At 42.6% G+C, this 26948-nt stretch overlaps 1 protein-coding gene across 3 annotated transcripts in view; it reads right to left on the reverse strand.

Moving 5' to 3' along the window:
• GABRB3 (gamma-aminobutyric acid type A receptor subunit beta3) overlaps positions 1 to 26948 on the reverse strand; it is a 200015-nt gene that overhangs the window by 94964 nt on the left and 78103 nt on the right. The window contains exons 1-3 of one of the 3 annotated variants that reach the window (XM_056329113.1): positions 21118 to 21307; positions 20597 to 20688; positions 20376 to 20443 (exon numbers count right to left, since the gene is read on the reverse strand). In XM_056329113.1, coding sequence (XP_056185088.1) covers positions 20376 to 20443; positions 20597 to 20669 — 141 coding nt within the window. In that variant the 5' untranslated portion in view covers positions 20670 to 20688; positions 21118 to 21307. Of the gene's footprint in view, positions 1 to 20375; positions 20444 to 20596; positions 20689 to 20854; positions 21041 to 21117; positions 21308 to 26948 lie in introns of those variants that run through there. The other 2 variants (XM_056329112.1, XM_056329111.1) reach the window with 2 other exon arrangements.

Consider the following 26948-nt stretch of genomic DNA (forward strand, 5'->3'; position numbering starts at 1 on the left):
TAACTTAATAGAGCGAATAATACTCTAAAATCAGTGGTCCTTTGCTGAGTCCATATAACTTTACAGAGGATCATAAAGGTCTGCCTGATAGGGTATATTCATACCCTATCTTTTGAGATTAGACAGTTAGAATTTACTGTAACAATAAATCCTCAGAGAAATAGTTAATAGGTATGTAATGTTTATTCCTCTGAAAGTATCTGATGCAACAGGGTCCCACTGAGAAGGTCTAAACTGTTTCAGGGAAGCCTCTTTGGAAAAAACGTTAACAAATAAATAAATGAACAAATAAATAAATAAATGACCAAGCATATCTATGTAAGAAATTGATTCCAAGCAGAGATTTGCTAGAGTGTGACACAGAATGTAGTTACAAAGCAAAGATGTGATCATCTTGTGCTGAAACACTGGTGTTACCTGCGCTGTCTAAAATAATGGTGAAAACAAGAACTTGAAAGCTCAGGCTTCAATACACTTCTGTATTCCCAGAGTTAACTCTGCCATTGCTCCCACATGGTAGTAAGTAAATAAAGGCTATTTTAAGTCTTTATTTTCCCGCTTGTACTAAACAGATTCAGCAGGCATACAGACACCAGTTTTGTTACACAGGCACTTTTACTTTGCTAGGAGCGCTTAGCACCATAATGTGTAGATTCCAATAGCACTATAGTTGTTTCCACTTTTCTAAAAAGTAATGCAGCATCAAAATTATAGTTTGTTTGCCAGAGTACACTGATTTTGACAAAATCATTTAGAAAAAAAAACTGTTTGAAGAAAATATATGTTTTGTTGCAACATTTCAGTAAATATTTCAGTACACTTTCACATTAAATTAGCACTACATTGAAAAAGAAATCAGTGTTATGATAAAAAAATTGTGATGGCTCTCAAGAAATATTTTTTTAAATATGTTCCACTTGAGTATTAAATTTTTATGATTATAGGCCAAAACAAATGTGTAAATAATAAAATTGCCATTAAGTGGACAGTCTGGTTCTCACACAGCTCAATTAATGGTTTGCATCTGGAAATGGCCTCAAGAGAAGACTTCATATCACCCTAAGTCTACTACTTGATGTCCTCCTCCTCTACACTCCAGACATCTTTTGGACGGCTTCTACAGAGGTTCTTCACACCCTGCAAGAACAAGAGCTCTGATTCCTCAAAAGGCACCTTGAGCCTGTTGTCTGCCTATGTGATTGTAGCAGGAATCCATGCTGGAGCCAGACAACTCACGGCTGTGCTTAAGGAGGGGTGCAAAACCTACAGGCACTCATGACTCCTCTTGCACCATCAGGTCACTCTGCCAAAATACTCTTGAAAGTCCTGGAAATAACCCACTAGAGAAAAATCTGAGTGCTCTGCAGCATCGTAACAGACTGAGAAAACTATTGTGGGGATTAGCTTCTCCCTCTGTCTGCCCATTCCCCATTCTCTTCTTGCTCTTCATCATACCTGAGGCTGCAATGATTGCCTTACCTGGAGAACTCTGTATCAGTTCTGGAGTAGAAAACGGTGAAGAAGACGCTAAGGTGAAGAATGTGAGGAAGTACATACTGAGAAATTAAGACTGTGTGTCGGTGAAAGGTCTGGGTGTGCGCAGTGGGAACCACAGATTACATCTAATCTGAGACACATGCAAATTCATCACCAGCTCCTGAATAAGGGTGCGTGTCTCCAGGTGCCATACCCCAAGCATGCCCTGCCCCCAGGAAAAAATATCCTGTTTTCCACCTTTTTATGATGCAAATAAATATTATATTGTCCATTTCAAGAGCTACAATACTTAATCCTAATCTCTATTCACTTTTCTGCCCTAGATTTCACAGTTACTTATTTCTGAAGCTTCATGTTTTCGGAAAGGGAGTAATCATGAGTTCTTGGAAGAATACTGCATCTGCTCTCAATTCCTATTCTGCATTAAAAAATACAGATTTTAACAGCTGTCAAAATGTATTACAGTTTCTTTTTTTAAAGTTCATTGAAGTCATCAGAAACTCTCATCTCAGGGATTACGCACTCCTATACCTTATACTGCAGAACTCAGTTTTGTAGGCAAAAGGAGCTTGAGGAAAAGTAGTCTCAGACATAAATTAATCCATGACTGAACATCCAAAGACATTCGGATTTTCTCCTCTTGAATTCCCAATAGCATAATTCAAACATTACTTCAGAAAGATTTTTGAGTACTAGTGCAATTAAAAGCAAAAAAGCTGCTGCTTTGAGACTTCTGGACTGGAAAAGTCCAGAAATTTTGTGGACAGTTGACATTTTTTCCCCTTTACAGGCACAGACAGACACACACTGCTTTATACTTTTCTACCTTGAAGATTTCTGGTGTTCAGACAAAACAGTTGGTGAAAGCAACTTCCAGAAATCTGAATGACTGCAAGGAGGCAGATTTCACTGCAATGTCAGTGATTGACACTGGAGAGCTTTGGAGATTTAACGAGAGCAACTAACAACGATGATGATGCGCATTATAACAATATGCTGTAGAAAGTATGATCTACAAGGAAAAATGCGGCCAAAACCCATATATAGAGAGACCCTTTATCAAGATGCACATTAGCTAAATAAGCACAATAATTTATTTTAATATCCTTTAGCTTAAGCATTAAGAAACAAACTGCAAACACAGATATTCCTGAACTGAAAATGATGGAGGCTGGGAGATTTTTCCAAGAAGTATCACTTTTTGTGCTGTTCATTAAACACCTGATACTAGCCCCAGTCAGAGATATGATACCGGGCCAAGAGACATTTGGTACGAGCTGATATAGCAATTCTTACACCTGTTTACATTTACTACTGCTGCTCTTAAACAGCAGAAAGAAGAATAAAGATGAGGACATCACTTCACAACTAGCTGCTAATTAAGTGATGAATAAATAACACATCAGATGGAGATGTGCTTCAGTGGCCCAAAATGAAATGACAATTCATTCTAAAAATGGGAGTCAGTATGGCTTTGAGTTATCTATATTAGCACTGTAGTCCAAATTGGGAATGAGCTTTTGAAGTGAATCTGCCAACTGCTCTCCCTTACCGTACCTTGGTTCACACTGCAAAGCTGTTCGGGACCATGTCAACTTTACCCCTTTTGGATGGGCCCAAACCAGAGGTGCTCTCCATAAACACACCTGGAGCTCCAACTATCAATTGTTATGCAGCCCACTGAACCAAAACAGAACTACTTCTACAAAGCAAACCTCCAGCAGAAGCCTTTGACTCATGTGGACATTGGCCACTCAGCTGCATTCTGCAGATCTGCACCTACTGGGTTGCACGGTACCAGCGTTTGCACCAAAAACTGGACCAGATCTCAGGAAAGCAGGGTCTGTCACTGGTCTGCTGAAGGATGTAGGACATGCTTCCTCTCTTGTCTGTGGCCCCACACCATAAGACTATTTAACTCCTTTAGATGGAACTTTTGAGACCTATCAATGAAAAGCAATTTCCAAAGTTATTTCAAATACATGGTTAACATGATATTTTGGTAATCGGTTCCCTTACAGACACAGAGTATTGTACTTTGGTTTTGTAAACTATCTATCCCTCACCCACATCTCACTTGTCAGGCTCTTCACTAGAGAAGAGATGCATTTGGGCAGGACCAGACCTTCTGGACCCCATGAGCGGCTCCAAGGTCAGTCTGCAGAGAATCCAGGTAGGTCTGATCAGCTCAGTATGGAGAAAGCATTTGTTAACAGAAATCTTCCAGATTGCTGCTATAAATGGAGAAGTCAGTGGGCTTCGTTCTCCACTGACGTGTTTCCAAAATAAACAGTTTCCCACTTTTGTTAACATAAATCTACATAGCATTAAAAAAAAAATTACCTGATTTGTTCAGCATACATCAAACAAATTTTTAGCTGTGTGAACTTCATTGACATTTTTTCCCTCATCTCTCATGCACACTGAACATCAAATATTTCTTTGGAGTGCTACAAGGGAAAGTGGAAGGAAAGCTTGCATCACAGAGAGGCTCTAATGGTGCCAAGGACAAAAAGCATAGGGTGATGGTGTGCCGGCAGCTGGCCATCACACCCAAGAGCAACAACCTGCCAGTGCAGCATCAGCTTAGGTCTGGGGCATGTTGAGTTTGGAGCCATGCATTTCCTTCAGAAAAAAATTATTTGGGAAAAGCTGAACTGCAAACATCACTGAAGTCTTTTGTCACAGAAAACTGTGGGGAATTTTCACCAGCTCTGAATTCCTACTGAGAATTCACCTTTGTTTAAAAGTTCAACAGGTATGGCTTGGTGAGGATGTTTAATAAAGCTCAGTGCAGTGCAGCCTGTACATCTGGTACAAAAATAAAAGTATATAAATAAAAAAGTGTATTACAAAATTTCTCAAATAGATTCTTATGGCTATGTCTCTACTAGTGAATTAAACATGACAAGAATATTAAACATATACTCTGGCACTGAGGCCACCTGGCAAAAACAACTCGAATCCTTACTGTTGGACTTTCTCACCTTTCCAAAAGGGAAGGTTCTGTGCTAGCTGGGTATCAGAAGCATCTCTGGCATGTGCAGACTTCTGAGCAGCGCCTAGGAAGCCTCTGAGGGAGCACCAGCTGGCAGGGGCCAAAGCCACCCCATAAACAGCTACAAGAGTTTATTGGTAGGTTTGGTTGGACTTCCAGTACTCAGGAACATTTTCCAAAACTGTCATGAAGTAGCCTGTTGGCAGCAGTGTCTCTATCTGTGTCTCCCCCTGCCTTTTTCATGTAACTAAGTCGAGAGAAGGAACTGAGAGTCGTGATGGGACAGTAGAAGAAACACAGACACGCACATGAATGCAGGTCATGTAAAATTTTGTTCCTGAGGATATTTCCTTGTGGTCCAACAGTAACTGTTGAACTTGAAAGTCTTTAATAATTTCTTTGGGATGTACACTAACTCCAAATGACACTGAGCCTCTGGAGATTATTGAATAATTAATAAAATATTTTTTTTTCTCCCCTTTTATCAACATCTAATGCTCTAGTTTGTTTATTCCCATGAAGGGAAAATAAGAAAACAATAGTGTTGGACCTGCTGGTAGATAATAGACACCCAGTCAAACAAAACTTTTTATTCAGTTTCCGTATTTTTCACTGGGAGTTTTGCTTGAAAAGAATTAAGAAAACATTGTTTTGAAAATGTAGGGATCGGATCTTCATCAGGTAGAGCTTACAGTCAGAATAGCTGAAGGGAAAAATGGGAAAAGTTGTTGTCTTAAATCACCTTCTTATTCCACTGATCCCAAACTGGCCAGACTGGGCCAGCTCCCAGCATGAACTGCAGCAGAGCAAGGACTACAGAAATACGGCACTGCCACATCATCCAAGTATCAAACAGACCCTGCTGAACACAAATTCTGTTCTCTGTTCACCCCAACAAGCTTCTCTCCATATCTCACCTAGACGGAAAGGAGGTATTATCTCCAGGGAGGTATTTCCAACAGGGTGCCCAAAGGGAATCCTCAGCTTCTTATTTACTCTCTTGCACTGAGACAATAACCAACAGCTAGACGCCAGAAAAGGATCTGGCTATTTCCTAGATCTCTGGATCAAAAAAGCTCCTTTTCATGCATAAAGCTTACAGTACAACGCTAGACAATGTAACAGCAGGAATCATGACTGGCACTACAGTTGGTGGCCACTAAAGAGAACACTTGATAAACAACAAAGGTAAGCCAGAGAGCGATTAATGCAAAAGGACAAGTTTTAGAAACACACCAGCATTTGAGAACTCCAGCCAATATTCTTGCAAAGCTCAGGAGTAATACTGTACACATCTGTACGAAGATGCTGAACTGAACACCAGCCGCAGTTCTTTTATGTGTTTTGCTGCTCTTAGAAACAAGGAGAGGGCAGAATGAGACCTAAAATTTGTACAGTTCATGGGACGATCAACAGAGGTAATGCCTGAGAAAAGTTTTTTTCAAAGAAATGAAGATTACAAGTATTTTTGGAATTTAGTCTTGTAATTACAAACAATGCTGCTGCTGCTTTTAACACATTCTCCAATACAATGCTGTGGTCCCAGTTTTTCAGGGAATATACACAGGATGGAAGGCATGATCACTTCTCCCCCTTCGGAGTATCTAAAAATTAAGGCTATGATACCTAATTGCTTAAAAATTCCAGTCTTGGTGTGAAGATCTGCGTGCTTGTAGCTTTTGTGCCATCCTACGATGACACAACAGGACAAGCTGATGGTCAGGATATCGGCATTAGTGCTGGATTACTTTGCCTCTGCCACTCTGTGTGACAGCCGACAGAAAATGGGCTGAAACCTCTTCCCTTTGACGCCACTGAAACTGCACCACTGCATGTAATAGCCAAATCTAACACTGTATTTTCCCTAGGAAAGAGAATGTGGTCCTCAGAAGTCTGATATGACATAATATGCTAAGATAGTCTCCTCTGGAGTTTTTTTCAGTCAATTAGTAAAATGTGTCTTGGAGGAATATTGAATATGTGTTTTTGATCACGTGGAGACCACAGCTCCTTCTGAGTAACTGTCTATTTACCAATGGGTTTTGTGAAAAACAATAAACATACCCTGCCCCTGCTGAGCAATGATAACCAAATAAAATCAAACTTTCACTTCCTCTACGACCTTATAGTAATCTAAAATTTGAACAATTTCCACCCAGCCTGCCTTCCTGGTGTTCTCTAATGACATTAGGAACAGTCACAGTTTATAGCATGGCTCACTACAGCGGAAGCACAGGTAGGAGTAAACTGGAGGATTCTTTTGCAAAAGTCTGGTCCCTCAAGTCTTTTGAAGACTTAATCCTCCTTACGTTTAGTCATAGGGCACAAATGTCTGCTATTCAAGCCAAAATAAATAAATGAATAAGAAACTGCATAATAGTGTCATTAAAAATAAGCAGTTTCTGCTTTCAAAGAAATTAACATGCCTGCACAGACAGCCAGGCTAGTAGAAAAGAAGACCCAGAGAAGGATTTGAAGCTGAGTGTTGAGTGATGCAGCAGGGCAGCCAGCTGTAGGCAAGGGTCTCTTGAAGAATATGAAAAAGCCTAACTGGCAGTGGGTTGATTGTGCTGCAAGAACCGATGAAAAAATACCAACTTATGACAAAAAGATGACCTGAGAGTAATAGACATGAAGATTCAGCAAGGGACAACAGCGATAAAAAGATGGAAATACACTATTATCTTGGTAGAGGCTAGGACAAAATCTAGTTGCATTGATAGATGACCACAATTCAATGACAAATTGAAAAGTAACCCTGACACTTTCATCCTTTGATTGCCTTCATCAACATTACATATAGTCAATTCTTCACACCCATTATTTCCAGATATCTGAAGATTTATCACTCATCTTTGAAAGGCATATTTCATTTTGTATCCTCTAGAAGCAATTAACTAAATCCATCTTCTGATTCTTCAGCATTGTTACTGCATTATTGCTGTGTTTTAATCAAATTCCTCACAAGCGATTTGCCATTAAGTATAGATTCATCATAACATCTTATTTCAGGTTTGCTTTGGTTTTATTATCACAAAGAAGGCCACAATAAGTTACCAATGTATAAAGAGGCACAGGTTTCAACAATGCCACACATAGTAGGGTGCACATGACAGTCAATATTGCTCTGTGTTATAATCAAAGAGCATATAGTGTTGCAAAGAATTTTAGATCTCATTTATTACCATGCCATGCAGCAGCAAGCATCAGCTACAGTGAAGCTCGGAAGGAGCCAACTGTGTGCCAGAAAATAGCAAGCTATGTTTGTATTTAGCTTAATTCAGCAGTCTTTTCAGGGAGAGGGAGGGATCTGGTTTTCCCACAACAGATTTTTTTGTTGTTGTTGTTGTTGTTGTTATACTACACACCTTAGGAAAAGGACCAGAAAAATAATGACAAGGAAAATGCAGCCTCTTGCTTTAGAACACAATAAATGAAAATAATTGAGTCAGGAGGGAAGAGAAAGAAAAACTGCAGAAGATTGATACAGGAGTCTCATGAGATTTGGTCACTTTCTGGAGTTATTAAAAGAAAAAATCATTCAGGGACTTTTAAGGAAAAGTAGTAACAAATGACTACGACTTCTGTCTTAACGACAGCTGTTCAGTGAGCACCAGCAGTGAATTAATAGGAATAATTCTACCTGAGTGGAATAATTTGTTTCTTCAGTTAAACCACTTTGCACATATAGAAACCTTTGTGCCATCAGGCTACTACATGTCATTATACATGTGAGTTTGTGGGTAAATTAGAGGAATATAAGGCAAGATTATAAATCAGATCCTTTTAGGTGTGACTAATGAGGGAAAGGGATAACACCATGAGTGTAAGGGTTACATTATTTCTTTAGGAAGGCTAAGCAAAAGGGATCTTCTTCAGAGGTTGAAATTATATTTTTTTTCAATGTAAAGACAAAGAAATACTTCACTAATGGATAACAAGATTACTTTATGCAAACTTCTGGCTTCCCTTTCCAAATTACAGCATCAGCATCCGATTCAAACAGCACCTAACACCACATAAATGGGTATGCCGGGAAAGACATACAGTATCAACATTGATGCAGTACTTTACAGTCAGGTTAATAATATATGAGCTTGCAACTAAAGTGGATCTACTGGAAAGATAAGCTGATCAACTATCTTAAATGCATTTTCTAATTCACTGTCCATCTTTTTCTTCTGCCTTTTTTTCTGTCCATTTAAGGGTGAGGGTTTATAAAAAGACTTGTAGACAGATGATCAACATTTTTAAAATAGCTAATTTATCCCCAAGCTAGCTCAACTACTTTTCTCAGAAAAAAAAAAAAAAAATGGAAGAAATGCCAAAGGAGACACCGTTTTTTGATTAAAAGGAAATGAAATATTTCCTCCTTAAAATTGCTTTCTCTTAATCACCTCTCATTCATCACACACACATGGGTACCGCTAACTACTTCCCTCCACATTCCATAACCCGTTACTGCTCAAGGACAACCTGCTTTCTCTGTTGCACAAGGTAAAGGTGAAGTACAGTCTACCGCATCTAGCCAATTAACTTCCAGCTACATTCTAGGTGCCTAACAAAGGCTACTGAAGGGACGCTGGTACTTTCTTTAGTTTGTTTTCATGAAGAGAGGCAAGTACTCTGGAAATCCTCCACTGAAACACCATTATCTACCTAAACCAAGGTGAACAGCATCGTCCATCTGAATTAAAGTGCATGTCAACTGCCCAGTGTAGCTGGCTTGGATGGCTTGGATGCCACCTCAAGCTCCTTCTCTTTGTAGGTAGCTGTCACTCACCTACCAGAGCTTTCTGCTCTGTGATGCAGCTCAACGTGCAGCTTTCAAACTGTGTGGGAAGTCACTGTCAATGGGTATGAATCCAAGCAAGACCAAAAGACAGAACTCATCTCTGAAAGCCAAGTCTGCAACAGCAGTTTCCCAACGTGCAGAGAACGTCTGCCCACCTACGTTCTCTAAAAAACACATTCCCACAGAGAAACCAAGAGCTCTGTGAGCAGGGCAGTCAAGAGGACATGCAGGTGGCATTCACTTTACCTCCTGCCAGAAGGGTAACAGATGGGCATTTGGCCCATGCCGTGCTCCTTGTGCAGAGAATGGAAAGTAACCAGCTCTCCCCAATGACTTACCTTCTAACACAGGTATTGCCAGTCAGATAGGGTGTATGGCCCTCTGGAGAGTCACAGCTCTCCCACCAGGAAGGGTGACTACACAACTTCACATGGACGCAAACGCACTGCACTTTTTGGATATATCCAGCCTAGCAAATAAAGTGAGCCAGGGAATTTTCTGGTCTGAAGGACAAGCGGTGTGGCATAGCGTGGCATGACACAGCTTGTTCTATCTAGATTAACTTATTTCACAGCAAAAGCAGCTGCATCCAAGCTGCCTACTGGGAATGGACCTGGCATGTGCTAACCTCCAGGGAATACCCAAGCATCACCTGGGAAAATGCTGGGCTAAATCCCTGCTAATGATTAAGATATGATGGGTGCATGCCTGAGCTCAGGGGCTGCGCTCAAGCACAGAAATCTTGACAGTCTACGGATTATCAGGAGCATCACGACTCTTAAATCTAGCAGATCCATAGCTTATGGGGTCCTTTCAAAAACAAAATTGAGAGTTGTATCTGTTCTGTAAGACCTGCAGACATTTATCAAAAGTTCCTGTTGTCTGTGGAGATGTTTTTGTTTTTCAAATACAAAGCCTATTTTACATGATTAGAAAATGCTTAGAAAGCCAAGTATTGTTATCTGAATAGCCCAGGAGGTCAGAAGCTAAAGAAAAAACACTGCTGGTGCAGAGAAACGCAGGCATGTCATTGTGTAATATTACAAAAAAAGGCCTAAGTTCATCTTTTTTATCTTTAATGAATAACAAGACTTACTGCATTACTCAGTACTCCCACTTTGAGTTCGTGTACTTTAAAATTCAGAATTTAAATGCATTTTTGTATTGTCTATTATTTTTAACTTCAAAATTTCAGTACATTTTAAAAGCACAGTGGCATCAGAAAGCACCAAGAAAAATAGCTATCTGCTTACAAAATGTTTGATTAAGTAGAAAAACCATTTCCACTAGTTTATATTTTAGCATTCCATTTTTTGCTCTTTCAGACTTGCATCCCCACTGAAAAATGTGAGAGGGGCTCAGGTTCCCTGCATAGCCAAGCCCAGGTCCTGGAAGGGGAAGCCGTTGGCTCATTGATTCTGTACCAGCCCAGCGCCAAAGGGTGGAGGGCCCTGCCCAGCTGAGTTTACGTGGCCCCTGAGTTGGATTACAGCTCTACATTTGATACTGTAACTAAGCAATGAGCTCATGTGCTAAGCTTATGATGGCTAAGTAGCCACCTGAATGGGAGATGTTAAAATGTCCCTCATGTGATGAGGAAATAGCCATATGTGACTCAAGGGAATGAAGCTCTTCCTTTCAGGTAACTTTAGGGTTAACAGGCCAGCAGAGTATGATAGTGGGGCTATCTCACAACTCAAAAGAGCAAGGGATGAGGATTTTTAATCACGTGGATCTGAGCTTGCTTTTAAGGGTTATCTTCTCGGTCCTACGTGTATTTCACTTCAGGACTCAACACAAAGTCCACTTGAAAACCCGTCCATAGTTCAAACTGTACACAGAATTTTACATGCATTAACCTGCTGGGTAGTATTACTTAGTGCTGCTGAAGATCAACTGTGTACCAGTTCAGCACAGTCTTCTACTTACCTTCGAAAAGGCAGGTTAAGGGGCAACAGTCGGTGGAATTCACCCCAACATTAACTAAACACTTAGCATCTATCCTAGGACAGTCAGCTCTTCCCATTGTCTTCTCCACCTCATTACCCTGTTAGCACTTCTAGGCAGGCACTTCTAGAGAGCCAGGCATCCTTACTGCCTTAAATGCCTGTCTTAGAACAAAAGATAATGTCTTATGGAAGCACTTCTCTCTGTTAAAGGGAGGGCTGGTGATGAGCTCTGGCTGGACACTGATCATACACTGGATAACCTATTCAAAGCTTGTCAAAAAAGCCATATTCAAGGACCTAACCTCCACTGACACAACCATCCTGTACAGAGCTCTGTATTGACCTAACTTCACAGCTTCCAGAAACGGTACTAGCTGCACCAGAGGTACCTCTGGCATCTCTGCAGTGTGCTGTATTGTGCCATGGAGACATTCCCATGAACTAATGAAAATTCAACATTCATATTAGTATAAAGAAAAAAGTCATTAACTGCTATTGAACTGCCAATTATCCAGTGTAACTGCAGACCTCCCAGCACAGCTGTTTTACCTTCCCTCTCTGCTGTATGCATTATTACATTCATATTGCAGGTTACATTATCACAGCAACCTGTAACTGGTTTCTAACTGCTGAGAGAACAAATTATTTTGCCAAAATTATTGGTTCAAATCCATAATAGTGAATAATGAATTAGACATGCCTAGACTTGGGATTTTTTCCTTGCAATATCTGTAGTTATAAGGAACTGTGAAATTCAATTACAAATATTAAATGAACTCTCCTTTTGAAATGATTCTTCTTCCAGCTATTTTTTATGACTTTGTGTCATAGGGGAGAAAAAAGAAAGTTTGTCCTGCATAAGCTAAAACCCCCCTAATGGTAGCTAAATATTACTCAACCTCTTCCTCTGAAAGTTTTTATTATCCTTCAGTATTGATGGATTGCACTTGATACTACCTGAGTTTAAGTCCTTTATATAATCAAATCTTTATTAAAATAAAAATTGCGAGGAAAAGAGTATCATTATTAAATGATCCCAATGCTCTGGTGACACCTAAACTAAAAGTACTCTCTCTGAGAGTCCTGAGACTCAGAAAGTCTGAAGTCACAAATCATGGGAGGTGGCAAGAGTACATTAAACAAGTATTAACTTATTTTATTCTTCCCTAAGCATCCACTACTGACCAGTATCAGAGCCTGGACACTTGGCTGGGTGAACCTTTAGTCAGATGTGTCATGGGTGTTCTTGTACATTTATATGTTGTATTCTGCCAAGTATGAGATTGTCTGCTGTGCTTTTATCAAATTTCTAAGCTTTTTGTATGACTACAGACATTAAATTATCTGAAGAAGCACCCAATGCATGAACAGAAATCTTCATATAAACATCACTCTTCCCCTTCTCTCTTTCTTCTGTCTTCAAAGGAATGGAAAAAACTCCTAGTCACAGAGTAGGTATAAATCCATAAAGTTTTTGTGAATTTTCCACTCCTACACCACTTAAATTAGTGTACTTCTATTACTTAGGCATGATGAAATGCTGTCCATAGAAGTAAATATTTACTTAATGATTATATGCACAGACTCCTGACCTTGTACTTTATAACTCTTTCTTTATGACCAGTATATTTGGAAGGACATACATGCACCAGCTGTTACCATCAATGCAAAGATACCAAGAACATGATGTTGGTAACTAATGACATGTCAGATGTCAGATGGCATGGCATGTCCTTCTGACACTGGCATATACTACAAATGTCCTATGGGAAACTTGATCTTCTGCAGCATCAGAGATGCTGCAGAGACCTGCAGAGATTCTGCAGAGACCAACAGGTGCATCTGAAACCACACCAAGACACACTTGTGTGCACAACTCAGGGGAGCCCTGACAGAAATAATAATCAAATCATAGCACAGATTCACAGAAACACAGTGCTGGAAAAGATCTCAAACCATCAGTTAGCCCAGCCTCTCCAGAGGCAAGAGCAACACCACCAGGAGAGGTATTTTTTTGGTCTCTTCTTGAAAACCTGCAACAAACAAGATGCTACAACACATGTAGCTAGCTGAAAACTGATCTGAAATCAATTAATTAATTTCTTCAGGTCTTACTTCAAATGTTTCTGAAGAACTGCTGATCATCATCCCCTCACCATCAGCTTCCTACATACTGTGAAATTTATGTCCTCTCTCCATCCTATTTTTCAGTGCCAAACAAACCCATTTACTTGAACACTGCTGCATACACCCTGTTTTGTCATTATTTTAATTAGAAACATTTGTTTCCTTTCTCTACTACTCCTGTTTGCTTCCATCTCCCTGAAAGCCAGTGCAAAAACACTGGACACAGCGTTCTTGCTCAGGCTTCACTAATGGCGGACAGAGAAACCCGTGTCTTGTGAATGACACTTCTATCTACGTACTCGAGAGTAAGTGTCCTTTTTCAATTGTATTTCAGCTGTGACTTGGATTACCTTTTTCACTTGCTTTAGACTCTGATCCAGCAAAACTTCCACATCCTTTTTTCCTGCACTGCTGCTTAGCCAATTCTTCATCATTGTAAATACTGGATTCTTCCTTCCTTACAAAACGTAGCACTTTGTGCTTGCCCCTTCTTCATTTAGGGCCATTCCTCCAATCTGTAAACATCATTTCCAGTTTCCTTTTTGTCCCCTGAAATGTTTGCAATTACTCCAGTTTGATGTCATCACAGATCGTATCTATTTCATCATCCAGGTCTGGATGATTCAATGCTGGCAGCTGGAGCTGGCTCTTAAAAAGCCTACTGCCACCTCCCAGCGACATTAACTATCTCCTTGTCTCTGCATAAGCAGGTATTTCTTCCCCTTCACAGCAGCCACTTTCCTCTGCAGATAAGCAGAAGCCTGTCATCAATTCCCTTGACCAAAGAGGAGTCATTCTCCTGTCACGCTGTCTGCTACAAGCACTCCTCTCTCTCTGTCAACGGGAACTACAAAACACGACCGAGTGGAGCGAGAGAGTGAGGCAGGCTGGGGGAGCTCATGGGTACTGTCCTGAGGAAGAAAAATGGATGGGTCCAAGACAGAGGATTAGAAGTAAAGCTGCCCTTGTTGCCAGCCGGCAACTAGAGAACAGGTAACCTGCTCAGATAGACTGTCCTCCAGGAGCAGCACCCGTTGCTGCTGTCTCCTAGTAGATGGCTGCTGGCTCCTCACCGGCACAGTGACAGCACTGTTTGCAGGGCTATGCTGGCCTCAGGAGATGCTTCCCTCCTTGGGCAGTATTTCTTTCCTCTTCCTCCTTTTTCTTCCCTTATGTTATCTATGAAATACATACATATATATATACACACACATACACAAAATTATGTATAAGGTCTATCTGCCATATCTATTTAGTATGATCTACTAGTCTCCCCATGCACATTAAATTGTAAAATACATAAAAGCAAAAATCAATATATAAAGTTATATATTCTATTTTATACTCTTGTGATTTGCAATCAAGTTATAAGCACTGCACACATGAATCTTCTTCTAGCTAGAAAACTTGTGTTTGCAATAAAAATGATTATGTAATCACTCTATTAGTACAACTCATTTAATTCCTCCATCTGAATCTTCAAAGCAAAATATGTCACAACTCAGTTATGATTTCCTGCATGAGGTAACTTCGAGATTCTATTTGCAAAGTGTTTAGAAAGCAGCTGTTTACAGCAGGCAGTATAAGCTACATTTATGATGGGAACCATAGGTTACATTTCATTGCACCTCGCTGTCGCTACTCAAAGACTAACCAAGTTGCCTTGGCTCTCTCCATAGCTATTCAGGAAAGACGGACACCTCCCAAAAGCCAAATCCATCCATCTTAAAAAAACCCCACGCAGATATCTAAGGTACACCTCACAAAATAGTGCCTGTCTCCTCCTCCTGATTCCAGAGGCAGCCTGGAGGATGAGCTTTGGCTGGACACCTAGGGAACAATTCACTTCCCTAAGCAATGGTGTCTGGTGCTATTTTGGATGCCCTGGATTATGCAGGACCCCAGCACAGGGCTGGGTCTACAGGAACATATAAGAGGATCTATGGAAGTCCCCTACCCTTCTGGAGAGACAGCTGGAGTCCAAAAGGGCTACCCTGAGGTGCCCAAAATACCTAAGAAGCACTATTAAAGTGTCTTCTCTATTTTAAGATAAATAGCTCTCTGTATTCCCATTACCTCTATTGACAATAAGACCCAGTTGTTTAAACTTCAGGAGCTGATGCTATGTCTAACACACGTGCACAGAGCACACAGACATGGCTGCAATTTGTACCAATCTGGACTGGAAATAAGAGAGCAAGTATGATACCATGAAACCAAAATGACAGTAAACGCCTTTGCCTAAGCAGCCACATTCTGTTTCAGACCTCCGTTAACTGTGGTTGTAGAACTTAGAAATCCAGCTCTTATTTAGACATCTAATTGTATACATCTCAATTTACATAAACTGAATCCCACCTCTGTTTTTTAGACATCTAAAGTGAGATGTGACAAATCTCATCAACCGAAGTATGAAGGTTCTGCACTTTCAGTACTTCAGGTGAAGTATGAATTAATTGACCTAAAAATAATTATTTATGCATCACTATGTAAGGAAAGTAAACAATACTTGCTCTCAGTGAGTAAGAACTTTAGTTGACCTTAGCGCAGCAACTAAAACACGGTTTGTCAGAAAGATGTCAAAACTGCTTTGAAAATCAGCAGGCACCCAATGAAGTCCATATGCATACTTGCATTTTTATAATGGAACATATGTAAAAATAAAAAATTACAGCGTTACCATAGAACAGATTACATCTTTTTTCAGAAACAACAACTCGTAAGTTTTATGGCCTGACTTTATGTTAAACTAATTTTCTGAGTACAGTATTCTCAGAACAGCAGGATGACTATATAGACAATGATGCCTCCTGGGTTTTGCTGGTTTAATTTTATTGAAATTAGAGCCTTTGAAAAGCCCTGGATGAACAGCTCTGAAGTCTCCTCCATACACAAAGGGAACGCAGAGAGCACTTCAGAGAGCAGTAGTGCAAGTTTCCTTACTTACAGGAGACCATACTATTCTCTACAAAACATTATCTCTAAGGAAAGGTTCATTTTTGCACCGATCCACTTGTTTTCTCTATCTGCTTTATAGCTTTACCTCCCATAAACTATAAAACACATTCTAAAATGATGGTAAAATGAATGCACAGCACCTCAGTCTTTCAGCTATAATGATAGGTTTAAAGAGGGGGTTATTTGGGAGATTCAATGTATTGATTATTTAACTTCCTAAGGATAAAAAGCTACGGGAGTATTTGGGTGCTTGAAAATTATCTGCCTGGAACTAACGTATTTGATTCACAGACCAAATGCTGAACAAGAATGAGACTATAAAAAAAAAAAAATCACAAAATGTGGATCCTGCCTGATTGGAAATAGGCTGACAGACTAGTAAAAAGCACGAGAAGTGTATCTTTGTTAATTCACATCATCTAAGCAAAACATACCTCTAAAACACAGAAAGTACAGAACACAATCAACCCATATCATGTAAAACGATAAATTATAAAGCTAAATTATTGAAATCTGACAACAGTAATCTTTGATACTCTTTATTTGTAAGATGACTTACAGTATTTTCTCAGTATTACATCTGTTATTATTGATTAGTACTTTGTTTGGAAACGTACATTACTGTACATTTTACAGGCATTTACAGCAGTTTAAAATGCAATTATTGGAGGTATGCACAAGAATAGGTAGGTGGTTAAGTACCCAATTACAGGTATAATTTGTGAAATAGGCAAATAATAATGGGAAAGCATGCACAGGCAAAGCAGAGATGTAAAGGACTATGGAAATATATATATATATGCATATATATATATATGTGTGTGTGGGGGGGTGCAAGTCATTAACAGACTGCAGCCCTTCCTTGAACCATGCACTTCTCACATGCAACTTCATTAACTCGTTCTTGCTACCAAATATGTTAACTCAAAGCATAAATATCAAAGCATATTCTTTTTACTTCATAAATGTTCAGTATTTTCAGTATAATGTAAATAGTGTAGCACAGTAACAATTTCAATAATGCTACTCAATATATGCAAGATGTTATGAGATCAAATAGAAACTGCTTTTTTAAAACTCTTCAGTAAAACAATTTGATGCTGTGCAGTCCTGATACTTGCATCAGTCCTCCTGATCCAGCTTACTATTTCAGCATCAAAAGTAAAGAAAAATGTTAATGGTTCCAAGTAATCTGAGAAATATGCATGTTACTATTCAATAAGTCTATCCTAAAAAATAGCCTGTATGTATGGAAGGGAAAGGATTATTATTAATTTTCAACAGAAAGACTAAAAATACACAAATTTTTAAAATTCTGTAAAGCCAAATGACTAACTAGTAACTGAAGATTCATACAGGAATATATTATACATAAGCCTACAGTTTGATTAAGAATAGAAAAGAGTATGACACAAGCTGTAATTCTTGTTACAAAGAATTGTCATCATATCACTGAAAGCTACATTACAGGCTGCCTAGAAGGCAGTATAATAAAACTTGCTGTAATAACTTTTTATTTATATTCATAAAATTGAAGAATGTTAATTCTCTGGTTATTTTATTTTTAATATAGAGATGAATTTTAACAAGCTAATTTATAAAAGGTTACACTAACGCCTAGATTTAAATCAAAGGAATTAATGTCCATACTACCACAGTTCATAGAGAGAAACTGTCGTAAGACATTTCAATAGTTGATGAGGCTAAAGGTCAGTGCTCATATCTGCTTGGGATTAAATGAAAGAATATGTCAAAGATTAAAAGTTTAGGTGGTAACCAGCATGAGGTTCAACAGCAATGCCTCATGTCTTCAAACTAACTGTGCCTTTTTTTCCTCTCCAAATTACTATCTTAGGAGGTATATACTTCAGTAATCTTGAAAAGCGCCTTCTGTTCATCCTTATTCACCGTTTCTTGATATTTACTCAAGAATCTTTGCAGATAAGTTCAAAGTTACCTAAAATAAGTGGACGTAATCAACTCAAGCAGTTCTTGAATATAGCTGTGCTTAGTCAAAGATGACTTTTTTCAGAGGGAGGAGAGACCAGCACAGATGAAACTCCAGTTGTAGTAAGTTGTTCACCAACCAGAAGCCCTTTCTGCTCATTTTTCCTGAAGTAAATTAATACAGCTTTTGTAACAACAGTACTTCACCAGCCCCCTTCAGAAACACACACTTGTTTCTGTTGCAAGATCTGTATTGGTATTTTTCAGACTTTGCATTGCCCCAGGAGAGGGCATGGGGAAAAAACGCTTCTTTACAGCTCTGGCAACAAACAGGGGCTACTAGAAACTTAAGTCATTAGTATGCCGGCTCACTGTCCAGAAGACAGGGATGGCACCCATCCTCTTCAGTTGCTCCTGTACCATTCAAGATCTAATTACTCAGTCTAGCAGCATAAAGAACAGTGTAATTACTTTCTTTTCCTTATACCCCTGCCAGTGGGTTGGGCAAGTTGTTATTTAAACCCAACAGGCTTTCCCACAGCTGGGGAGGGGGGGACAGGACACAATGGCTTGCAAAACCCAGCACACATCCCCTCATTTTTTTTCCAGTCTCAGTCTACCTTTCTCTGATATTTATTGCCTGTGTGGCACTTCACATACACAAAGTTTCATATATTAATTCAATGCACAATGTAGTGCTTCCTGAAGCCTGGAGCATAGCCAAAGGTGGGGAAGGTGGCGGTGGGGATAGTGAAGTCAGACTTTTCAATTACTCTTCAAAGACTCAGCTTCCATTTTTTTTGAGACTCAATCCTACAGGTACAGAAAGGTATGTGGAATACAGGAGGTGTCTCTGCAGCTGCCTGAAGTTGCAGGAAGCTTAAAATAAACTCTTGTAAGAACAAACTCTCTCATTTGTCCATCCTGAATGAGTAGCAAGGCAGACGTTGGTGGCACATTTAACTGCAACCAGGTAATTGTATCTCTGTTAAAACCCCTTTTCAAAAGATCGGAAGCAGGGCAAAAGTTTCTGTCTCCGGAATTCTGTGTCAAGCAGGTGAAAGAAGGGGCAGGATTAATAAAAATACACAGATCATCTATAAGGGCAAGCTATGCCAGCTTGTAACACCACAGCAGTGCATTGAAGGAAGGGTAGTAGGGTGTCATGTCATACCTACTAAAAGAGAGCTCAGCTTCCAAACGTGCAGATTATTATTTTTAACACCATAATTGTAACTACAGCACTGCAGAGTAGGCTGGTCTTTTTACCTCAGGTTTGCAGAAGGAAAAATCTGCGATACAGAGGGAAGGACTAATTTGCTGAGGAACATGAAAAACCCACCTCACATTTAGGATCAGGGCAAGAAACAGCAATTTCAGCTTCTAACCCCAAACCACCAAACTACACAGACGAGGGGACCAAACCACCGAAGCACCCTGCACACGTCCCCTCTCCTCCGTGAGCCCGGCAGCCCCCAACAGTGTCACTCTGCCGAGCGACATTACAATTCCTCCCAAGTCCACACACAATCGCGCCCGCGCTGGGTGTTCCACAGAAATGAACACACTCGCACATCTCAGAGTTCATCCACCGACAAGCGGGGCTGGCTTGTTCGGGGCTTTTCCCCCCGAACGGCGCACGAAGCGGGGAGATGCCGACAGCCGCGGCCCTTCGGCCCCGCCGCCGGCCCCGGGAACCCCGCCGCCGCCGGCCCGCTCCGCTCCGCGCCCCGCCGCCTGCGAGGCCGCGCCGGGTGCCGGCGGCCCGGCCGAGCCCCAGCGAGCTCCGGCCGGCGGCGCCCGGGAGGTAACGGGAGGAGAGGGCGGCGGGGGAGTCAGGCGGCCCGGCACCCCCGGGCTCGGCCGGGCCGCGCACACCCGCGGAGGCGGCCGCCGGCAGCCAGAGGGGGAAGCGGCGGGGGGGAGCGCGTCCCCGGGGAAATAAAAGTTTTCAGGCGGAAAGGGCAGCGCTCGGCGCCCCGCGTTGCTCGGCCGCCGCCCGCCGAGGTAGCGGCGGCTTGATGCGAGGGGAGGGACGGGGAACGGGCGGCTGTGACCCGCCGGGCGGCAGCCCCAGCCCCGGCCGGGCCCCCCCGCTACTCACCATGTTGACTTCGGAAACCATGTCGATGCTGGCGATGTCGATGTTCATCCCCACGCAGACGGGCGGACCTGCGGGCAGACGAGACCCGTTACCCGCCTCCGTTCCGAGACCTGGCGGCGAGAGGGACCGCGGCAGCGGGGGCGCCGGGAGCCGGCTGCGCCGTGCGGGAACGCCGGCAGCCCCGGGGAGAGCAGGGGGGGAGCCCGGGCAGGGCGACTCACCTCCGAAATCCGGCCGGAGGCGGATGTCGTAGCCCTTCAACAATTTATCCACAGTTTCTTTCACGAAGGACATGTTGCCGGGATCGTTCACACTGTGGGAGCGAGAGAGACGGGGGGTGTCGGGCGGGGGAGGCAGAGGACGGGGTGCGGGGGGCCGGGGGCGACGGCGGGAGCGGGGGGGCGGGGGGGAGCGCATCAGCCTGCTCCCCTGGCCAAACGCATCCCGCGCCGCCGCCGCCGGGGCACGCTGGCTCCTACCTCTGGGCGCAGCAGACCACGGCCACCAGGACGGGAGCGGAGAAGATCCCGAAGATCCTGCCTCCCCCAAAGCCCCACATCCCTCCGCTCCGCGCTCCCGCCGCGCAGCAGCAGCCGCCACCGCCGCCGCCGCCGCGATCCGGCTGCCCCGGCTGCCGCTGAAGAGGCGGGGGCGGCAGTCCCCGTCCTCCCCCCCTCCCTCGCCCTCCCCCCCCAGAATATCCCAAACACCGCTGCCCGGCCCGCGGGAGCCGTCCGCGCACCCGCTGCGCCCACCCCGCGGCCCGACGCCGCCGAGCCCAGGAGGAAGCCGCCCTCCGCCGGAGCCCGGCCGCCGGCTTCCCCCGCGCCCGCCGTCCCCGCACGCCCTGCCGCCTTCCCGGGAGCGGGAGGGGAGGGGAATGGAGGGGGCCGCCGTCCCTCCGGCGGAGAGCCCGAGGAGGGGCACCGAGCGGAGCGGGGCTGGCCGGGGCCGGCGGCAGGGGGCGGTGGCTCCCCGGGCACCGCCTCGGGGCACGCCCGCCCCGCCGGCCACCGCACCGGCCCCGCGGCATCCGCCCTGAGGCGGGGGTGCCCCCTGGCAGCCGGCTCCTTTTCTTCGGGAGCACCGAGGGATCCCCGGCGTGGGCGCGGGGGCTGCGGGGTCGGCGCCGGCCGCCGGGACGCCCCTGGAGCCGGGTGGGAGGGGCCTGCCCGGGGCCGGGCCGGGTGAGGGGGCGCGGGCCTGGCCTCAGCCCCGGTGCGGGACGCCCTGCCCGGCCCCTCGGCCTGCGGCGTGCGGGGCCGCCTGCCCCTTGGGCGTCCCGGGAGCGGTGCCCAGGGTGCGGGAGCCGGGCCGGGGCCTCGCCCTGACCCCCGCAGGGCCCGGGGGGCCGGTGCGGCGGGGTGGGTGTGCAGGTGCCCGCGGCTCCCTTCAGCCGTGCCTATGGGGACGCCATCAGCACAGACCTAGTGGCCGTGTTGTGCCAGGCGAAACCTGCCCGGGCTTCGAAGCGTGGCTAGCGAGGCGTGTTACCTGGGCCGGTGGGGACGGGACACTGCACTGGTGCCCAAGGAGTGCTCCTGCTCCGGGAGCGGTCTCGGCTCGCTGTTGTGTTGCCCCTGAGCTTCTGGGTGCGCTTAACTTAGTGTGAAACATTGGCTGGGGTAGAGACAGCACGGTTGTTACTATTGTTAACCTCCTTCCAGGTTAATTAGTCCTTTCAGCAGGACTAATTGGCATGGAAACAAGCATGCTGGCTTGGCTATGTTGCCTTTGGTTCCAGAGCCAGCTCCCTCTCAGTGCCAGAGCTCTTCACCATGCTCTACCCAACACACCCTTAGCCACCTCCTGGTTCTGGTTACATTGCTATCACTGGCCGCTGTGCCGTCACAGAGCACAACGTTTCACCAGCCAACGGAGAAAAGCAGTGTCTTTTTACACATTTGTTGTCTTACCACCTGTTTCTCCTTCTATATATCCTCTTCCCTTAGAGAAACTACTGGCAAAAGGTTGGATGCTTGGGGAATGCTGTGGTGTGGTTTACAGGTGAGAAAGCACGGATGGCCTTTCACCTCTCCTCAACAAAGTATTGAAAAGAAAGACGAGCACAATCCTTGGCAAACGTCCTGACCTTGTTGCTGTTGCAGTTAATAATGAAGCTTCAAATAAAATAAGGATCAGGCTCAGTTTTAAAACCAATGTAAATCCCTGTAAGTAATGAGGAAAAATGTAGAAAAACTGAGTGTTGCCAAGTCTTGTAATTTCAAGTCTTCCAATATTTGGATTTTTTAGTAGTGCCATATTTACTATGATTATAAAGTAAGTGAAAATCTTAGCTTTCCTTTAAAAACTAATAAGGCTTATGATGAAAGCTTGAGAATTGTGACATGAAGCATATGTGACTCAAGGGCTCAAAAATGAAAAGTCAAATAAATACATACATCTATGTAGCTATAGATATATTTAAAAGTTATTTTAGGGGTCTGGATCCTGATTTTTTTCAGTGCTATGGATGGCAGTATTGAAGACTTCTTTCAAAGATTTCAGAGAAAGTGAACTTGGGGAAGGGTACCAACTCAGTTCTCTCCCCCTAAGTGCTGAAAGAAAGTATTAACACTGAAGATAATATTTCTTATGAAGAATTTAACGTGGTTTAAAAGTGCATTTAAGCACTAATAAGTTTTCTTAAATAGCTTGTTGGTTTTATAACAGAAATAAAATATTTTAGAGAACACTACTTCTGATTAATGCGCTATGCTGGTACTTTGGAAACACATCTGAGGTAGGAATGAATCAACAGTGCTGTAAAGTCTGTCAAATTTTATCACTTCATTTAAGTATTTGTCTTCTTGATCTTTCAGAGCAATCATTTCCATTTATTTGTGGATGGTTTAAAGATAATCAAGGTTGGAGCTGATGGGACAAGAAAGTAGTTAGGGGGTTATGGAGCATTTATTCCTTGGGACTCTGGATTTAATTAGGCTTAGCAGCAACTGAAAGATGTTAAAAATTATAAATGATCAATGCATTTCATGAAAGAGAAAAATATCTTGACTTCTCAGTGATGTGGCATTTACAGTGAAAATGGCACTTCGGTTTTTGTCCACAGGAAAGACTCAGAACAAAGCTGTTGTGACAACAGTCTGGAGGTAAGACACAGAAAAGTCCTGCCCAGTGAAGAGTGCTTATGAAAATAATGGAAGCAAAGACTTTTGGGGAGCCATTTAATGTGGCCAATAGGAAAAAAAATGGGCACAGAAACAGACTCCTTGTTCTGCTCCAAAATTAGCCACTATGACTTTTCCCCTGAAATTAGGCTCCTAAACATTCAATTCAAAAAGCAAACAGATTATTTCAAGGAATGGCAGGAAGGAGTCTGGGCACTTCGCTAAAGCAAAGCACCCAGTCAGAACCTGCAGATTCTCCATCCAGCAAAATCCCAGGGATGTATCCCCGGAGATCAGCCCAGACTACAGGACATCAGGGTAAGGTTTTCTTCTCTATTGTTTGAAATGTTCCATTTTTCAGCAAATAGTTAAGTCATGGAGAGAGGGAAAGAGTTAACATGACTCTGTGGCCTAGTGTTTGGCTTTTATCTTTGAAGTACTGTTATTTCATAAATAACCCAGTAATTCATGAATTAATTACTGGATAAAATAAATCAATGTTCAATGGTGTAAGGGACAGAATCCGATTCTCTGCTCTCTTTAGGTGGCTTTGTCATTGCTCATTCTCACTCTTGCTCTTTTTCCAACAGTCTTTCTGTCCCAGTAAAATTATCCCTGTAAAAGATGAGGCTTTGAATGTTTTAGTTCAGGGACTAAATTTCATGACTGTTTCTACTACTTTGGTGAATGTTCTAGCTTCTGGGCCACTGGACAGTTAAGACGGATGCTGCTGATCAAATTTTGTTCAATAATATAAGCACAGTGATATTCTTTTCTTCCTTAGCATTGCCAATAAATGATTTTAAAGGCCACCTCAAAAATGGGAAAGTCTGAACTGCAAAGGCAAGCATTATGTGTGAAGAAGCAAAAGGACTGCCCTTGGATCGATGAAAATACATGTGGAAGAATACACCTGCCAAGCCTACACATGAAAGAAGCCCTTGCAGTGAGCGGGGGTTCATTGGCTATGTCTGAGTTAGCAAGCACTGAGGCTGGTCTGTAGAGCAAAACTGCAGTTGCTGAGGACCTGATATCCACTCCATATGCATTTTGGTGTTTTTTTCCCCCTTAGGAAATGTTCTAATCTGGTCCCATAGAGACTAGATGCTCATTAGCGGTTGGACCACATTCATATGCCACTGGGGTGTATCTTCCACCATAGTTTTGTGTGGAAGGAATTGAGTTCACGTACTCTGAGACTGCTCTGAGATGCGAACCAAAGCACAGTCAGTGGGAATGCTCAAATGATTCACTTCACAGTCCCGATCTGTGCTAAAATGCTATGTAGATGCACCCATCATCTCCTTTCAGAAGGAGCTGGAACAAAGCACACTCAGTCTTTGCTAAAGGACAGAAGTTGTTGAAGACAGTGGGAGTGAAATGAGGAGCCACTCAAAATTTTGCAACAAAATCCAGTTTTCTTCATCATTGTCAGTGCTAATGGAGATATAGAAGAGGAGGCAGTGACAGGAGAAGAGGAGAGGTCTGCTCCTAACTGATGCGTTTGCAGTACTGCCACTATCAGTCACCAGACTGTAGTAGAAAGACTGGCTTGAGAATCAGGGAAGAAGTATTTTATCACACCATGCAATACATCACTGAGCTCTTGCACTGGGGAGTGGTACTGAGGGTTTACCTGACAAAATGAACATAACCCGACTTAGATGCTGAGGTCAGAATCACTTATCAGAACATTGTCTTTTTCATTTTCCTCTCTGGCTTGTCCGTCATTTAACTGATTTTGACAAAGAACCAGTCTTATGCTGAAGCAAACTCAATCACAGGGGGTTCAGACATAGAAAAGAGAGAGAGACAGAAACTAAAACAAAGTGGGAAGAATTTCTGCTACAGCTGAAGTGGCGTCTTCTGAGGAACGCAGGGCATTAATCTTACTAGGCTGAGACCCATGCTGCTGCTTACCTATTCTGCCTTCCAGCAATTTTAATAGCCTGCTGGTTTAACCTGCTGAGAAGGTGTAATTAATAAAACTGGCTGGGAAAAAATCCACAAGAAATTTTCAACTCTTTTTTTTTTTTCTTTCCCTTTTTCCCCCCAAGCCTGACTTCTTTTTTACTATATGAAATCGGAGTTCAGGACCATTTTTGCCAAAATATCGTTCAACAGAAATATTAATGTTTTCTTCAGAAGGCTCAATTTTCTTACTTTCTGCCCTACAGTGTCTCGGCTAAAGCAGAGTTTTAGAGTGACAGGAGGATGCTGGGGAGTAGATATGTGGCATCGGGGCTTAGGGAATACTCTGCACGTTGGCAGTTTCATACGTTGTGTTTTGCCTGTTTAGATAATGAGCAGTGGTTGTTGGACATATGTGAGGAAAAAAATATTATATTTATCTACTATGTATATTTATCAGAAAGTGCATGTACTATATGCTGATGTTGAGTAATACTCAACAGTTTATGCTGAGCTTATAACTGACAATGAGTTTGTACTCGTTGTCCCCATTTCTGTCAGGCAGATTGCAAACAGTGTTGCATGAACCTGTTTGCTCTGGTTGCATAATTTTATGGTTTTCATTTAATTATACAGAAATATTAATGTTGTTATGTCAACAGTTCTGATGTGGAGATCTGAATGTTTCAGTAGGCCACGCAGAGAATAAGGTATTAATCAATACCAGCAATGGGGACAAATTTGCCTTTAATAAGAGGCCTGACCCAAATTGTTCTGAACTGCTGTTTGATTTTCATCTGGTTATTTTTCTTAATATTCAAGAAAATAGAACAAAAATTTGCATTATCTGAATGAATTTAAAAGAGTATTCCTGCAATATTCCATTCCCCATGCAGCAAAACCTCTGGATTATGCACACAATGAGTCAGACACATCAAAATAAAAATCCATTGACACTTTGGCAGAGGAAGAAATAATCAAGGCTCTTTATAACTCACATTTTTTCATCATAAAAATTAATGATTATGCACTGGAATAACACAAATACATTAGAGAAGCCTGTGGTGCTTTAGAAGTACTATTTTTTAAGTCTCTGTCCTGATGATTCATAGAATCGTTTAGGTTGGAAAAGACCTTTAAAACCATTGAGTACAACCATTTGTTAACCCAGCACTACCAAGTCCACCACTAAACCATGTCCCTAAGCACCACATCTACATGTCTTTTAAATACCTCCAGGGATGGTGACTCAGCCACTTCCCTGGGCAGCCTGTTCCAATGCTTGACAGCCCTTTTGGTGAAGAAATTTTTCCTAATATCCAATCTAAACCTCCCCTGATGCAACTTGAGGCTGTTTCCTCTTGTCCCATCACTTGTTACTTGGGAGAAGACTCTGACACCCACAAGACAAGTAACAGTTAAGATTATTTTTTTTGTTTACTGTAACTGCAGTTGAGGAAGAGCTATTTTGCACAGGACTTCTTTTCTGAGAGTTTCTGCTTGAGTGTTTTAATCTAAATCCCTTTGTCAGGAG

Source organism: Falco biarmicus, chromosome 2 (assembly GCF_023638135.1).
Source record: "Falco biarmicus isolate bFalBia1 chromosome 2, bFalBia1.pri, whole genome shotgun sequence".
NCBI lineage: Eukaryota > Metazoa > Chordata > Aves > Falconiformes > Falconidae > Falco > Falco biarmicus.